This window comes from Bos javanicus, chromosome 17 (genome assembly GCF_032452875.1).
Source record: "Bos javanicus breed banteng chromosome 17, ARS-OSU_banteng_1.0, whole genome shotgun sequence".
Taxonomy (NCBI): domain Eukaryota; kingdom Metazoa; phylum Chordata; class Mammalia; order Artiodactyla; family Bovidae; genus Bos; species Bos javanicus.
The window spans coordinates 71,313,450-71,329,891 of NC_083884.1; the positions used below are offsets into that span (position 1 = coordinate 71,313,450).

Here is a 16,442-nt window from a genome sequence, read left to right on the forward strand (position 1 = left end):
ACCGTCCATGCCTCAGCCCATGGCCAGGATGCTGCCAGGCTGAGGGCACCTCTGGGACAGCCCAGGAGAGACCACAGGCTGGGGGGCTTGGGACAGTGGTCATATGGTCAGACACAGGGAAGGTGACAGTGACCTCAGTCCCTGAGGACAAGTCTGATGTGCAGACGTGAGAAGCCGAGGAGGAAGCTGGGGACAGACAGGGCTGATGGTGTGGTGACCCCGCCTCTCAGTGAGGGGCCCCCGGGGGTAAATTTGCATAAACCCAAACCCTCACTGCCCCTTCAAAGCTCTGAGAGGGAATAAAGGGGCTCGGAGAGCCCAGCGCTGCTGCGGGCTCAGAGGCAGAGCTTGGGGCGCGTTCACCATGGCCTGGACCCCTCTCCTGCTGCCCCTCCTCACTCTCTGCGCAGGTGCGGCCCCCCAGCCTCGGCCCCCAAGTGACCAGGCCTCAGGCTGGTCTTAAGCTCAGCACAGGGGCTGCTACAGGGGTGGGGGCCGCAGGGAGAAGACCCTGTTCCTCACACTCCCCTTCCTCTCCTCTCTTCTAGGTCACCTGGCTTCTTCTCAGCTGACTCAGCCGCCTGCGGTGTCCGTGGCCTTGGGACAGACGGCCAGCATCACCTGCCAGGGAGACGACTTAGAATTGCTTAGTGCCCACTGGTACCAGCAGAAGCCGGGCCAGGCCCCTGTGCTGGTCATTTATGCAGATGACAACCTGGCCTCAGGGATCCCTGACCGGTTCTCTGGCTCCAAATCAGACACCACGGCCACCCTGACCATTCGCGGGGCCCAGGCCGAGGACGAGGCCGACTATTACTGTCAGTCAGCTGACAGCAGTGATAATCCTCACAGTGACACAGACAGACGGGGAAGTGAGACACAAACCCTCCCGTCCTACTCACGCTCTCCTCCAGCCCCGGGAGGACTGTGAACACCACAGGGACAAGCCTGGCCCGGTTCCCCCAGAGCTGAGCCTCCCAGGGCGGCCCCTTCTCCTGGCCCTTGGGCAGGCTCTGCACAGGGGGGTCAGGAATGGATTTAGGGCTCCCAGGACCAGGCTCCATGGTGTTTTCTTGACAGTGGTGTGAAATGTAGAACTCAGGTCTCATTTAAAGTCAGGCAAAGACATATGTCCAATGTGGTAGGTTTTTTTAATTTTATTTTTAAAAGAAAAGCTTGGCATTTTTTATTATGTGGGGTTTTAGTTGAATAAAAATACATTTGAATGGTTAGCAACAAATGGGAAGGTCTCAGGAGCGCTCCTCCACCATCAGGAGCTGGAAAGAAGTGGAAGCAAAGCAAGGAATTCGTGTGATGGCCAGAGGTCAGGGGCAGGGAGCTGCAAAGACTGCCGGCTGTTTGTGACCGGCCGTCTCCGGGTGCATTTCTTAGCAAGGAGGCATTACACTCATGTCTTGGTTTGCTAACTAATTCTTACTATTGTTTAGTTGCAAGGTCATGTCTGACTCTTTGCAACCCAGGGACTGCAGCCCGCCAGGCTCCTCTGTCCATGGGATTTCGCAGGCAAGAATACTGGAGGTGGTAGCCATTTTCTTCACCATGGGATCTTCCTGAGCCAGGAATGGAACCCGAGTCGCCTCCTGTGCATGGGGCCTGCTGCCTAACAGGCAGATATTTGACGTCTGAGCCAACAGGGAGGACAGACGGTAATTATACCAACCATTGAAAGAGGAATTACACACTAATCTTTATCAAAATCTTTCAAACAGTAGAGGAGAAAGGATACTCTCTAGTTTATTCCATAAAGTTGGAATTATGCTTATCAATAAAGACATTACAAGAAAAGAAAGTGAAGCCCCAAATGCCTTATAAATATACAAGAAAAAATCTTTTAAGATATTAGCCAACTTAATCAACAAAAAATGTATCAAAAGTCCAAGTAACATTCACCCCAGGAATGCAAGTGTGGTTCAGCCTAAGACAATCAGTCATGAGTATACCACGGAAACAAATTAAAGAGAAAAGACATTAAATCTCACAAATGGTGCAGAAAAAAATTTGGCAATATCGAACATCTTTTCATGACCAAAGGGAAAAAAAGAAACAAAACACCAGAAAATTCTGTGTAGAAAGAATATATCTCAACCCAATGAAGGGCATTTATGAAAAACCCACAGCATACATCACACTCCATGAGAAAGACTGAAAGCTTTCCCCACTGCCATTGAACTCTGTCCTGGAAATTCTAGTCACAGCAACAGAACAAGAGAAAGAAATAACGGCCGTCTAAACTGGTAGGAAGAAATCAAAGCGTCTCTATTCTCTGGGCGCATAATACAATATAGACAAATTTCTAAAGTCCACAAAAATTACTAGAGCTCATAATGAATCCAGAAATGCGTCAGGGCTCAAGATTCAGATGCAAAAATCATCTGGGTTTTGATGCACCAACAAACAATTCCATTAACAATAGTACCAAGGAATTAATTTAACTTAGAAGAGAAAAGACCTGTTTACAGAGAGTTATAAAACATTTGGTGATGGAATTAAATAAGAGTAAATCATATAGAAACACCGTTCGTGTTTTGGAGACCTAATGTCATAAACGTGGCAACACAGAGACGCCTCACGGGGAACCCTGAGCCTCCTTCTCCAAACAGGCCTGCTCATCATTTCACAGGTAACCTGAGACCCTAAAGCTTGACTCTGAGGCACTTTGAGGGCATGAAGAGAGCAGTAGCTCCTCCCATGGGACCGACAGTCAAGGCCCAGGGAATGACCACCTGGACAGATGACTTCCTGGCCTCATCAGCAGTCGTTGCAGAGTGGCCACCAGGGGGCATCAGAGAGTCGCTTAACACTGCACCTGGAGATGAGGCAACCTGGGCATCAGGTGCCCATGCAGGGGCTGGATACCCACACCTCACACCTGAGGACAGGGGCCGGCTTTCTGTGGTGTCGCCCTCTCAGGATGCACAGACTCCACCCTCTTCGCTTGCATTGACAGCCTCTGTCCTTCCTGGAGGACGAGCTCCACCTTCCCCATCTCTCCCCAGGGGGCTGGGGCCAACAGTGTTCTCTCTTGTCCGCTCCAGGAACACAGAGCCAAGAGATTTATTTGTCTTAATTAGAAAAACTATTTGTATTCCTGCATTTCCCCAGTAACTGAAGGCAACTTTAAAAAATGTATCTCCTGGACTTGCCTGGTGGTCCAGTGGCTAGACTCTGAGCTCCCAGTGCATGGGGCCTGGGTTCAATCCCTGCTCAGGAAACTACATCCCACAGGCTGCAAATAAGATCCTGCATGCCACCCGATGCAGGCAAAGAAACAAGTGTTTAGTATGCATGTATTTCACGTGAGGTGTTTCTATAATTTACAGCCAGTATTCTGTCTTACACTTAGTCATTCCTTTGAGCACATGATCGGTCGATGGCCCAGACCACACACAGGAATACTGAGGCCCAGCACCCACCGGCTGCCCAGAACCTCATGGCCAAGGGTGGACACTTACAGGACCTCAGGGGACCTTTAAGAACGCCCCGTGCTCTTGGCAGCGGAGCAGTGTTAAGCATGGCTCTGTCACTCGGGAGCTGTGTCTGGGCTGCGTGCATCACCTGTGGTGTGGGCCTGGTGAGGGTCACCGTCCAGGGGCCCTCGAGGGTCAGAAGAACCTTCCCTTAAAAGTTCTAGAGGTGGAGCTAGAACCAGACCCACATGTGAACTGCACCCAGAAACAGTGAAGGATGAGACACTTCAAAGTCCTGGGTGAAATTAAGGTCCTTCCCCTGAACCAGGATGGAGCAGAGGAAGGACTTGGCTTCCAGGAAACCCCGACATCTCCACCGTGACTCTGGCCACGTTCATGGCAGGGCCCAGGATCCTTTGGTGCAAAGGACTCAGGTTTCCTGGAAAATACAGTCCCCACCTCTGAGCCCTCAGTGAGAAGGGCTTCTCTCCCAGGAGTGGGGCCAGGACCCAGATTGGGGTGGAGCTGTCCCCCCAGACCCTGAGACCAGCAGGTGCAGGAGCAGCCCCGGGCTGAGGGGAGTGTGAGGGACGTTCCCCCCGCTCTCAACCGCTGTGGCCCTGGGCTGAGCCTCTCCGACCACGGCTGCAGTCAGCCCCCACCCCACCCCCCGACCCTGGCTCGGACTGATTTGTATCCCCAGGAGCAAGGGGATAAGACAGGCCTGGGAGGAGCCCTGCCCAGCCTGGGTTTGGCGAGCAGCCTCAGGGCGCCTCCACCATGGCCTGGACCCCCTCCTCCTCGGCCTCCTGGCTCACTGCACAGGTGAGCCCCAGGGTCCACCCACCCCAGCCCAGAACTCGGGGACAGGCCTGGCCCTGACTCTGAGCTCAGTGGGATCTGCCCGTGAGGGCAGGAGGCTCCTGGGGCTGCTGCAGGGTGGGCAGCTGGAAGGGCTGAAATCCCGCTCTGTGCTCACTGCTAGGTCAGCCCTGAGGGCTGTGCCTGCCAGGGAAAGGGGGGTCTCCTTTACTCAGAGACTCCATCCACCAGGCACATGAGCCGGGGGTGCTGAGACTGAGGGGAGGGTGTCCCTGGGGGCCAGAGAATCTTTGGCACTTAATCTGCATCAGGCAGGGGGCTTCTGTTCCTAGGTTCTTCACGTCCAGCTACCTCTCCTTTCCTCTCCTGCAGGCGCTGTGTCCTCCTACGAGCTGACTCAGTCACCCCCGGCATCAATGTCCCCAGGACAGACAGCCAGGATCACGTGTGGGGGGCCCAGCATTGGAGGTGAAAATGTTGAGTGGCACCAGCAGAAGCCAGGCCAGGCCCATGCGCCGGTCACCTATGGTGACGATAACCGACCCACGGGGGTCCCTGACCAGTTCTCTGGCGCCAACTTGGGGAACATGGCCACCCTGACCATCAGCGGGGCCCGGGCCAAGGATGAGGCCGACTATTACTGTCAGCTGTGGGACAGCAGCAGTAACAATCCTCACAGTGACACAGGCAGACGGGAAGGGAGATGCAAACCCCCTGCCTGGCCCGCGCGGCCCAGCCTCCTCGGAGCAGCTGCAGGTCCCGCTGAGGCCCGGTGCCCTCTGTGCTCAGGGCCTCTGTTCATCTTGCTGAGCAGCGGCAAGTGGGCATTGGTTCCAAGTCCTGGGGGCATATCAGCACCCTTGAGCCAGAGGGTTAGGGATTAGGGTTAGGGTTACACTGTCCTGAGTCCTAGGACAGCTGTGTCCCCTGTCCATGCTCAGCTTCTCTCAGGACTGGTGGGAAGATTCCAGAAACAGGCAGGAAACCGTCAGTCGCTGGTGGCCGCTGAGTCAGGCAGCCATTCTGGTCAGCCTACCGGATCGTCCAGCACTGAGACCCGGGGCCTCCCTGGAGGGCAGGATGTGGACTGCAGCCCGGCCCCCACACCGTCACCCCAAACCCTCGGAGAACTGCGCTCCCCAGGACGCCTGCCCCTTTGCAACCTGACATCTGAACATTTTCATCAGAACTTCTGCAAAATATTCACACCGCTCCTTTATGTACATTCCTCAGAAGCTAAAAGTTATCATGGCTTGCTAACCACTCTCCTTAAAAATTCTTCTATAACGTTCATCTTTCCTGCTCCTTAGACGTGTTTTCATTCCACATCTCTTACTACCTTTGGTCTGCTCGTGTATTTTCTTTTTTTTTAATTTTTTATTGGAATATATTTGCGTTACAATGTTGAATTTGAATTGGTTTCTGTTGTACAACAATGTGAATTAGTTATACATGTCCTGAGGAGGGGCGGCTGCGTGGGTGCAGGAGGGCCGAGAGGAGCTACTCCACGTTCAAGGTCAGGAGGGGCGGCCGTGAGGAGATACCCCTCGTCCAAGGTAAGGAGCAGCGGCTGCACTTTGCTGGAGCAGCCGTGAAGAGATACCCCACATCCAAGGTAAGAGAAACCCAAGTAAGACGGTAGGTGTTGCGAGAGGGCATCAGAGGGCAGACACACTGAAACCATAATCACAGAAAACTAGTCAATCTGATCACACAGACCACAGCCTTGTCTAACTCAGTGAAACTAAGCCATGCCCATGGGGCCAACCAAGATGGGCGGGTCATGGTGAAGAGGTCTGATGGAATGTGGTCCACTGGAGAAGGGAATGGCAAACCACTTCAGTATTCTTGCCTTGAGAACCCCATGAACAGTATGAAAAGGCAAAATGATAGGATACTGAAAAAGGAACTCCCCAGGTCGGTAGGTGCCCAATATGCTACTGGAGATCAGTGGAGAAATAACTCCAGAAAGAATCAAGGGATGGAACCAAAGCAAAAACAATACCCAGTTGTGGATGTGATTGGTGATAGAAGCAAGGTCCAATGATGTAAAGAGCAATATTGCATAGGAACCTGGAATGTTAAGTCCAAGAATCAAGGCAAATTGGAAGTGGTCAAACAAGAGATGGCAAGAGTTAATGTCGACATTCTAGGAATCAGCAAACTAAAAGGGACTGGAATGGGTGAATTTAACTCAGATGACCATTATATCTACTACTGCGGGCAGGAATCCCTTAGAAGAAATGGAGTAGCCATCATGGTCAACAAAAGAGTCCGAAATGCAGTATTTGGATGCAATCTCAAAAACGAAAGAATGATCTCTGTTTGTTCCCAAGGCAAACCATTCAATGTCACAGTAATCCAAGTCTATGCCCCAACCCGTAACACTGAAGAAGCTGAAGTTGAACGGTTCTATGAAGACCTACAAGACCTTTTAGAACTAACACCCAAAAAGATGTCCTTTGCATTATAGGGGACTGGAATGCAAAAGTAGGAAGTCAAGAAACGCCTGGAGTAACAGGCAAATTTGGCCTTGGAGTACGGAATGAAGCAGGGCAAAGACTAATAGAGTTTTGCCAAGAGAACGCACTGGTCATAGCAAACACCCTCTTCCAACAACACAAGAGAAGACTCTACACATGGACATCACCAGATGGTCAACACCGAAATCAGATTGACTATATTCTTTGCAGCCAAAGATGGAGAAGCTCTATACAGTCAGCAAAAACAAGACCGGGAGCTGACTGTGACTCAGATCATGAACTCCTTATTGCCAAATTCAGGCTTAAATGGAAGAAAGTGGGGAAAACCACTAGACCATTCAGGTATGACCTAAATCAAATCCCTTATGATTATACAGTGGAAGTGAGAAATAGATTTAAGGGACTAGATCTGATAGACAGAGTGCCTGATGAACTATGGACAGAGTTCATGACATTGTACAGGAGACAGGGATCAAGACCATTCCCATGGAAAAGAAATGCAAAAAAGCAAAATCACTGTCTGGGGAGGCCTTACAAATAGCTGTGAAAAGAAGAGAAGCGAAAAGCAAAGGAGAAAAGGAAAGATATAAGCATCTGAATGTACAGTTCCAAAAAACAGCAAGGAGAGATAAGAAAGCCTTCCTTAGAGATCAATGCAAAGAAATAGAGGAAAACAACAGAATGGGAGACTAAAGATCTCTTCAAGAAAATTAGAGATACCAAGGGGACATTTCATGCAAAGATGGGCTCGATAAAAGATAGAAATGGTATGGACCTAACAGAAGCAGAAGATATTAAGAAGAGGTGGCAAGAATACACAGAAGAACTGTACAAAAAAGAGTTTCATGACCCAGATAATCACGATGGTGTGATCACTCATCTAGAGCCAGACATCCTGGAATGTGAAGTCAAGTGGGCCTTAGGAAGCATCACTACAAACAAAGCTAGTGGAGGTGATGGAATTCCAGTGGAGCTATTTCAAATCCTGAAAGATGATGCTATGAAAGTACTGCACTCAATATGCCAGCAAATTGGGAAAACTCAGCAGTGGCCATAGGACTGGAAAAGGTCAGTTTTCATTCCAATCCCAAAGAAAGGCAATGCCAAAGAATGCTCAAACTACTGCACAATTGCACTCATCCCACACGCTAGCAAAGTAATGCTCAAAATTCTCCAAGCCAGGCTTTCTCCAAGCCAGGCTTCAACAATATATGAACAATGAACTTCCAGATGTTCAAGCTGGTTTTAGAAAAGGCAGAGGAACCAGAGATCAAATTGCCAACATCTGCTGGATCATGGAAAAAGCAAGAGAGTTCCAGAAAAACATCTATTTCTACTTTATTGACTATGCCAAAGCCTTTGAGTGTGTGGATCACAATAAACTGGAAAATTCTGAAAGAGATGGGAATACCAGACCACCTGACCTACCTCTTGAGAAACCTGTATGCAGGTCAGGAAGCAACACTTAGAATTGGACATGGAACAGACTGGTTCCAAATAGGAAAAGGAGTACGTCAAGGCTGTATATTGTCACCCTGCTTATTTAACGTACATGCGGGGTACATCATGAGAAACGCTGGGCTGGAAGAAGCGCAAGCTGGAATCAAGATTGCCGGGAGAAATATCAATAACCTCAGATATGCAAATGACACCACCCTTATGGCAGAAAGTGAAAGAGGAACTAAAAAGCCTCTTGATGAAAGTGAAAGAGGAGAGTGAAAAAGTTGGCTTAAAGCTCAACATTCAGAAGATCATGGCATCTGGTCCCATCACTTCATGGGAAATAGATGGGGAAACAGTGGAAACAGTGTCAGACTTTATTTTTTTGGGCTCCAAAATCACTGCAGATGGTGACTGCAGCCATGAAATTAAAAGAAGCTTACTCCTTGAAGGAAAGTTATAGCATGCTACTGCTAAGTCACTTCAGTCGTGTCCAACTCTGTGCGACCCCATAGACGGCAGCCCACCAGGCTCCCCGTCCCTGGGATTCTCCAGGTAAGAACACTGGAGTGGGTTGCCATTTCCTTCTCCCATGCATGAAAGTGAAAACTGAAAGTGAAGTCACACAGTCATGTCCAACCATCAGCGACCCCATGGGCTGCAGCCCACCAGGCTCCTCTGTCCATGGGATTTTCCAGGCAAGAGTACTGGAGTGGGGTGCCATTGCCTTCTCCAATAAGTTATAGCATACTGAAAAGCAAAGACATTACTTTGCCAACAAAGGTCCGTCTAGTCAAGGCTATGGTTTTTCCAGTGGTCATGTATGGATGTGAGAGTTGGACTGTGAAGAAAGCTGAGCGCTGAAGAATTGATGCTTTTGAACTGTGGTGTTGGAGAAGACTCTCGAGTGTCCCTTGGACTGCCAAGAGATCCAACCAGTCCATCCTAAAGGAGATCAGTCTTGGGTGTTCGTTGGAAGGAGTGATGCTGAAGCTGAAACTCCAATACTTTGGCCACCTCATGCGAAGAGTTTACCTATTGAAAAAGACCCTGATGCTGGGAGGGATTGGGCGCAGGAGAAGAAGGGGACGACAGAGGATGAGATGGCTGGATGGCATCACCGACTCAATGGACATGAGTTTGAGTGAAGTCTGGGAGTTGGTGATGGACAGGGAGGCCTGGCGTGCTGCGATTCATGGGGTCGCAAAGAGTCGGACACGACTGAGCAAGTGAACTGAACTGAACTGAACTGTCCTGAGGAGGGCATGGCAACTGACTCTAGTATTCTTGCCTTGAGAATCCCATGGACAGAGGAGCTTGACCCGCTACAGTCCATAGGGTCACAAAGAGCTGCACGCGACTGAAGCAACTTAGCAAAAGGCAAAGGCGATCCGTATATCCCCTCCCTCTGGAGCCTCCCTCCCACCTCTCCCCGTCCCACTCTCCTGGGCGTCACAGAGCACCACGCTGAGCTTCTGTGCTTTACAGCAGGCTCCCACCAGCTACCTGTTCATCCAAGGCGGTGCATATGCGTCAGGCCTCCTCTCCCACCCAGCCCACCCTCCCCTTCCCCTCGGTGCCTCCAAACCTGCTCTGTTGACAATAGCCAAGACGTGGAGGCAGCCTCAATGCCCACAGACAGAGAACGAGTAAAGAAGACGTGATGCACGGAGCAGCTTCAGCTGCTTGCAACAACTTCTGGCAACTTCTCTTGTCATTTTCCTTCTGTTATAAATATTCTCTAACTTTCCTCACTATGGCTTCTTAGGTACACCCATCATTTAACAGTGGACATTTCATGTCCAAATACATGAGATTGTTTTTTTAAGTATCTTTGCTATCAATTGCTCATTTTGATATCAACTTCTCATTTAAGTGTTTTCTTCTCTGCAATCACCCTCTGTGTTTTTTTCAGTCTTCTGATTTTATTGAGGGTTTCAACGGTGAACTCAAAGCTCTCTCTTGATAAATGTCACATTGCACTACAAAATGTGTGGGTTATTTCCAAATACCTTCTGATATTGACTTCTAACGTATTTCCACAGTGATAAGAGAACAGGCTCTGTGTGATTTCAGTACCTTTAACCCATTAAACTTTTGGACCTTGTTTTGTGTCCCTGGATATGTTCCATTGTCTCCTAGTTCGTAGTCTATGGGAAATTGAATAGAATTTGGATTCTACTGTTGTGGGAAAATTGTATAAATCTCAATTATGTTGAATTGGTTCATAGTGCTTTTCAGGTCTGCACTATCCTTCTACTTCTCTGTATATTCATTCTATTAAGTTTTGAGAGCTCGATGTTGAAACTCCAACTAAAAGTCTTAATTTATCCACTTAAAAAAATAATTGTAACATATAGTGGAAGTAGATGTAAACTTGTTCCGTATTTTCCAAGTCTCCTCTAAGTGTGTTGCTATGCTTTCATCATTTAGAAAACGAAAAAGAAAGAGAAAAATTTAATATTTTTTTAAAGATGTGGTACATACGTACAATGTACTGTACTCACCCACTGAAAGGAACGAGACAGGGTCATTGGTAGAGATGCGGGTCGACCTAGATCCTGTCACCCAGAGTGAAGTAAGTCAGAAAGAAAAACAAATATCATGCATTAACGCATACGTGTGGAATCTAGAAAACTAGCACACATGAACCTATTTCCAGGGCAGGAGTAGAGATGTAGATGTAGCAGATGGACTCAGGCTCGTGTATTTTCATACCCAAGAATCTCGTTCAGTATCCTGCCATACATCTCTGTCAGAACAATGTACATTCATTTAAAAATGTTCAGTGGCACCGTGATTTTTCTCCTACCTTGAATTATTACCCTAACTATTAGTAGCAGAGTTTGACTCAAACAACATAAATGTATTGAAATCTTTTTTTTTTTTACAGTTTATTTACTTATTTTTAATTTTTGGTTGCCCTGGGTCTTTGTTGCCGGGTGGGCTTTCTCTAACCGTGACCAGCGGGGCTACTCTCCGGCTTCTCACTGTGGAATCGTGTCTTGTCGTGGAGCACAGCCCCTAGGCACTCAGGCTCAGTGGTTGTAGCATGTGGGCTTTGCTGCTCTGTGGCAGGTGGGCCCTTCCCCGACCAGGGATCAGCTCCACACTGGCAGGCAGATGCTTATCCACTGTACCACCAGGGACGTCCTGAAATCCTTATGAATAATTATCAACTAGTGTTGATTCATGGATCCATCAATTAGTATAATTTACTTTTACCTCTAGGGGCTTCCCCTGTGGCTCAGTTGATAAAGAACCTGCCCACAATGCAGGAGACCTGGGTTTGATCCCTGGGTTGGGAAGCTCCCCTGGAGAAGGGAACAGCTACCCACTCCAGTGTTGTGGCCTGGAGGAGCCTGGTAGGCTACAGTCCACGGGGTCCCAAAGAGTCAGACACGACTGAGCGACTTCGCTTTCCTTCTTTCTTTCTTTGCCTCTAGAATGAAGTAGGTCCACAACAATGCTGTTCTGGCTTTCGTTTCTACAATAAACCTGGGGAAACTTCAGTTCCACAAACAGGAGTTTTGCAGTAGTGTCCCTCCCTGCTATGAACTCCTTCCTGGTTAGGTGCCAGAAATGATTCGTGCTGGATGGTCAGAAATTGTTTCTCTGAACTATCTGTCAGCTGACAGCTTCAGTTCATACTCTTCTGATTTTGCAGATCACAAAGCACTGGACAGCCTCTGACCTCAAGAGGATTCGAGAGGGGCCCCTTTGATGCACCTCCGGACCGTCTGAGAGGAGGGTTCACTGTCCCATCCACTGGGGGAAACCCCGCCAGCTGGCCCCACCCCAGAGGCAGCGTTTCAAGAAACCAGCTGCTGAGAGGCGTCACCCAGTCACTTTCTCCGTTTCAGGGGTAAACAAGAAAGCTTGAGCAGAGCTTCCTGCTTAAATCTTCACTTTAGAGGCCCCTTGTAGAAGACGTAGTTTTAAAGACTGAGGAAATTTTAAATATCTGTCATCTCAGTGCTTCCCAGGTGGCACAGTTGGTAAGGAACCCAACTGCCAGTGCAGACAAGACAAGAGACGTCAGTTCCATCCCTGGGTTGGGAAGATCCCTTGGAGGAGGAAATGGCAACCCACTCCAGTATTCTTGCCTGGAAAATCTCATGGACAGAAAAGCTTGGCGGGCTACAGTTAGCGGGGTCGCAAGGGTCGGACACGACTTGGCATGCCTGCACGAGTCAATTTCATGCATCTTCGCCAATCCGGTATCTCATGAGGAAAATGCGTGCATCTTATCACGCGCTCTCAGTCAAGGGTCCCCAACCTCTAAGATCTAACGCCTGAGATCTGCGGTGGAGCTGATGCACTAATAATAGAAATAAGGTTCACAATAAATGTAGTTCACTTGAACTAGCCTGAAACCACCTCCCACCCTTGTCCCTGGAGCCAAAAACGACTGCTGCTTTCAGTATATGCTTCCTCCCAAATTGAGGCTGCTGACTTGAATTGTTTAATCGATGGAAGAGTCTAATCTTGTGATCTAACTAGCAAAGCTAGTCCTCCCTGCCAAACGTCCCATTCCGACCAAGTTCTGTTAGAAGCCTTCCCACTGCGTCAGTACAAACAAACGTATTAGTGTGCATTTTGAGGAATATCATAAAATCACTGAAAATTAAACGATGTGTCTGTCTAGTGAAATCAGCATTAAAATTATGTAGATCTTCTATGTTCCTTTACCTACGTTTATAAAAGCTCTTTAAAAACAAGATAAGTCACCAGGCTACTTATCATTCTTAAATTAGCAACAGATACTGTTGGCTGCCATGGATAGTGAGAAATAAATGTCAGGGTGTTTAAGTGTCTGGCGTTTAGAAATAATGAAGTAAGAATCAAATATAAATCACCCTGGCATCATTAGCCATCGGGCGAAGCATTTCCCATGCAAGGAACAAGGATGTGAGAATGTGTCCATCTGAACCACCGTCCCGGGGTCCCAGGAGGACTCACCGAGCTGACGGTTGCCGGAGCAACAGTTAAGGGAGCAGCAGCTGCTACAAAACCACCACCTGCCGAAGTAGGGTCTCCTCTTGCCAGAGTGCGCCTCCAGGGTGTCGGTCCAAACCTTTGGAAAGGACCTGGAAATAAGTGCTACCCACCAGATATTAATATAAACCCACCTGGCCAGGAGAGGCAGGCGCTGCTGGCCCAGGAAGTGTCCCCAGACTCAGTCATCAAGGTAAATAATATTTTGGGACCTCCCTGGAAATCCAGTGGTTAGGACTCTGCGGTTCAATCCCTGGTCGGGGAACTAAGATCCCACAAGTCACAAGACATGGCCAAATTTAAAAAAGAAAAAAGAGAGAGAAATATTTAGTGCAATAGGTTTTAGAATTGAAATTAAGCTCCTGCCCACCCCCACCCCCCAATCCGGATGAATAAAGCATCGAAATAGTAAGTGAAGTCAGGCTCTGACATGCACTGATGTGACTCACCTTAAGCAACCCCCACCCTAGGACTGGTCGGGGTTCCAGGAGTTTCAGGGGTGCCAGGAAGATGGAGTCCAGCCCCTGCCCTCTCCCCCCACCACGTCCTCCACTGGAGCCGCCTACCCCACCTCCCACCCCTCCGCACCCTGCTACCCCCCACCCCTGCCCCCAGGTCTCCCCTGTCCTGTGTCTGAGCTCCACACTTTCTGGGCAGTGTCTCCCTCTACAGCTGGTTTCTGCTGCCCGCTACCGGGCCCGTCCCCTCTGTTCAGTTCAGTTCAGTCGCTCAGTCATGTCTGACTCTTTGTGACCCCATGGACTGCAGCACACCAGGCCTCCCTGTCCATCACCAACCCCCAGAACTTACTCAAACTCGTGTCCATCGAGCCAGTGATGCCATCCAACCATCTCATCCTCTGTCGACCCCTTCTCCTGTCCTCAATCTTTCCCAGCATCAGGGTCTTTTCCAATGAGTCAGTTCTTTGCATCAGGTAGCCAAAGTATTGGAGTTTCAGCTTCAGCATCATTCCTTCCAATGAATATTCAGGACTCATTTCCTTTAGGATGAACTGGTTGGATCTCCTTGCAGTCCAAGGGACTCTCAAGAGTCTTCTCCAACACCACAGTTCAAAAGCATCAATTCTTCAGTGCTCAGCTCTCTTTATAGTCCAACTCTCACATCCATACGTGACCACTGGAAAAACCATAGCCTCGACTAGATGGAACTTTGTGGGCAAAGTAATGTCTCTGCTTTTGAATATGCTGTCTAGGTTGGTCATAACTTTTCTTCCAAGGAGCAAGCGTCTTTTAATTTCATGGCTGCAGTCACCATCTGCAGTGATTTTTGGAGCCCAAGAAAATAAAGTCTGTCACTGTTCCCACTGTTTCCCCGTCTATTTAACGGAGGGAAATTTCCCAGAGCCCCCAGGTTCCAGGCTGGGCCCCACCCCACTCCCATGTCCCAGAGAGCCTGGTCCTCCCAGGCTCCCGGCTGGCGCTGGTAAGTCCCAGGATATAGTCTTTACATCAAGTTGCTGTGTGTCTTAGGAAAGAAACTCTCCCTCTCTGTGCCTCTGTTCCCTCATCCGCAGAAGTGACTGCCAGGTCGGGGAGTCTGTGACGTCTCCAGAAGCCGGAGGATTTTCTCCCCATTTGCTGAAAGAGAGCTCGGGGTGGGGGGAGCTTTTGCACCCCTAGGATCACCAGAGGAGCCGGGGTCTTCAGGGTTCCCGGGGACCCCTCAGTGGGGGCTCAGGAACCACAGAGCCAGACCCTGATTCCAAAAACCTGGTCACACCTCCAGATGACCCTTTGTCCCTCGGCTCCGCCTCAAATGCTCCAAGCCCCAACAGTGAAGCGCTTAAGAGAAGGATCCACCAGGCTTGAGTTTGGGGAGGAGGGAAGTGGGGAGCTGGGGGAGGGCCTGGGCCTGGGAGACAGGAATCCACCGTGGCTTCAGGCAGGGTCTCTGGGGCCTGCGGGGTGGAGAGCGGGCAGGAGCAGACAGAGGTGACTGGACACGACACACCCCTCCACTCCAAGGGAGGTGGGCAAGGGCGGGGCACAGAGGAACAATAGACCCTGAGAAGGGGTCCACCGAGCAGACTGCTGGACCCAGACATCTCTGAGCCAGCTGGAATCCAGCTCTAAGCCATGCTCAGCCCAGGCAGGGTATAGGGCAGGACTGAGTGGAGTGGCCAGAGCTGCAGCTGCATGGGCTGGGAAGGCCCTGCCCGTCCCCTGAGGGTCCCCCAGGGTCTAGCCAGACTCCAATTTCCGACCGCAGCACACACAGGAGGAAGTGGTCGGTGGTGGAGTTGGCCCAGAGGTCTGGGCAGGTGCAGGGTGGGGGAAGGGGGGCAGCTGGAGTCACCCGCTGAGTTCAGGGACAGTCCCTTTTTCTCCCTGAAACCTGGGGCTGTCCCGGGGGTCACCGCAGCCTCCAGGCAGCGGGGGGACCCAGCCCCCAAGATGCGAGAAGAGCAGGTCCCAGGCTGGGGAGAGCGAAGCACCATGGTGGGGAGAAGTTAGACTGGATCGGGGCCCCTAGGGGCTCCCCTGGACCTGCACGGCAGCCGTCAGGGCACCCGCACACCATTGCTGTTCAGTGCTGGCCAGTGTCCAAGGCCAGGGGTGTGTGTGTGTGTGTGTGTGTGTGTGTGCGCGTGTGCGTGTGTGCGTGTGTGCGTGCGTGTGTGCGTGTGTGCGTGTGCGTGCGTGTGTGCGTGTGCGTGTGTGTGCGCGCGTGTGTGTGTGCGTGTGCGTGTGCGTGCGTGTGCGTGTGCGTGTGTGTGCGTGCGTGCGTGCGTGTGTGTGTGCGTGTGTGTGTGCGTGCGCACGCGCAGCCCAGCCTCAGCACTGGACCAGGCAGCCTGGGATTCCTCCAAAACTGCTTTGTGAGTTTGGTCAAACCGTGAGGCTCTGATCATCGCCATCCATTCGCCCCCTCCTGCCCCCCTCATCACCGTTGTTGTCATTATCGAGAGCTGTGGAGGGTCTGGGAGGTCATCCCACCTGCCAGCTAAACCGTGAGGCTGCCGCAATCGCACTGATGCGGGCAGACCCGAGACGCTGTGCCGGAGACGAAGGCCAGCTTGTCACCCCGCCAGAGCGGCAGTCGGGCCACAAGCATCATCCAAGCAGTGGTTCTCTGAGCCCGACAGGGTGATGCAAAGGAGCCAGGAGACACCTGTGCGTCCAAGCTGGGGGACCCCAGGTCTGTTATGCCGGACAGTAAACACGTTCAGCTCCAGAGGGAGAGGGTTCCCCTACCTTCCAGGGTTTCTCATTCCACAAACATCCAAAGACAATCCGTACCGAAGGCGATC

The 16,442-nt window shown here is 50.5% G+C and overlaps 1 protein-coding gene across 1 annotated transcript in view; it reads left to right on the plus strand.

Moving 5' to 3' along the window:
* The first annotated feature begins 312 nt into the window (after positions 1 to 312).
* The window catches only part of LOC133229136 (immunoglobulin lambda-1 light chain-like), a 32,964-nt gene continuing 16,834 nt past the window's right edge, over positions 313 to 16,442 (plus strand). Inside the window, exons 1-3 of the mRNA XM_061385486.1 lie at positions 313 to 410; positions 549 to 822; positions 9,436 to 9,454. Coding sequence (XP_061241470.1) covers positions 365 to 410; positions 549 to 822; positions 9,436 to 9,454 — 339 coding nt within the window. The 5' untranslated portion in view covers positions 313 to 364. The remainder of the gene's footprint in view (positions 411 to 548; positions 823 to 9,435; positions 9,455 to 16,442) is intronic.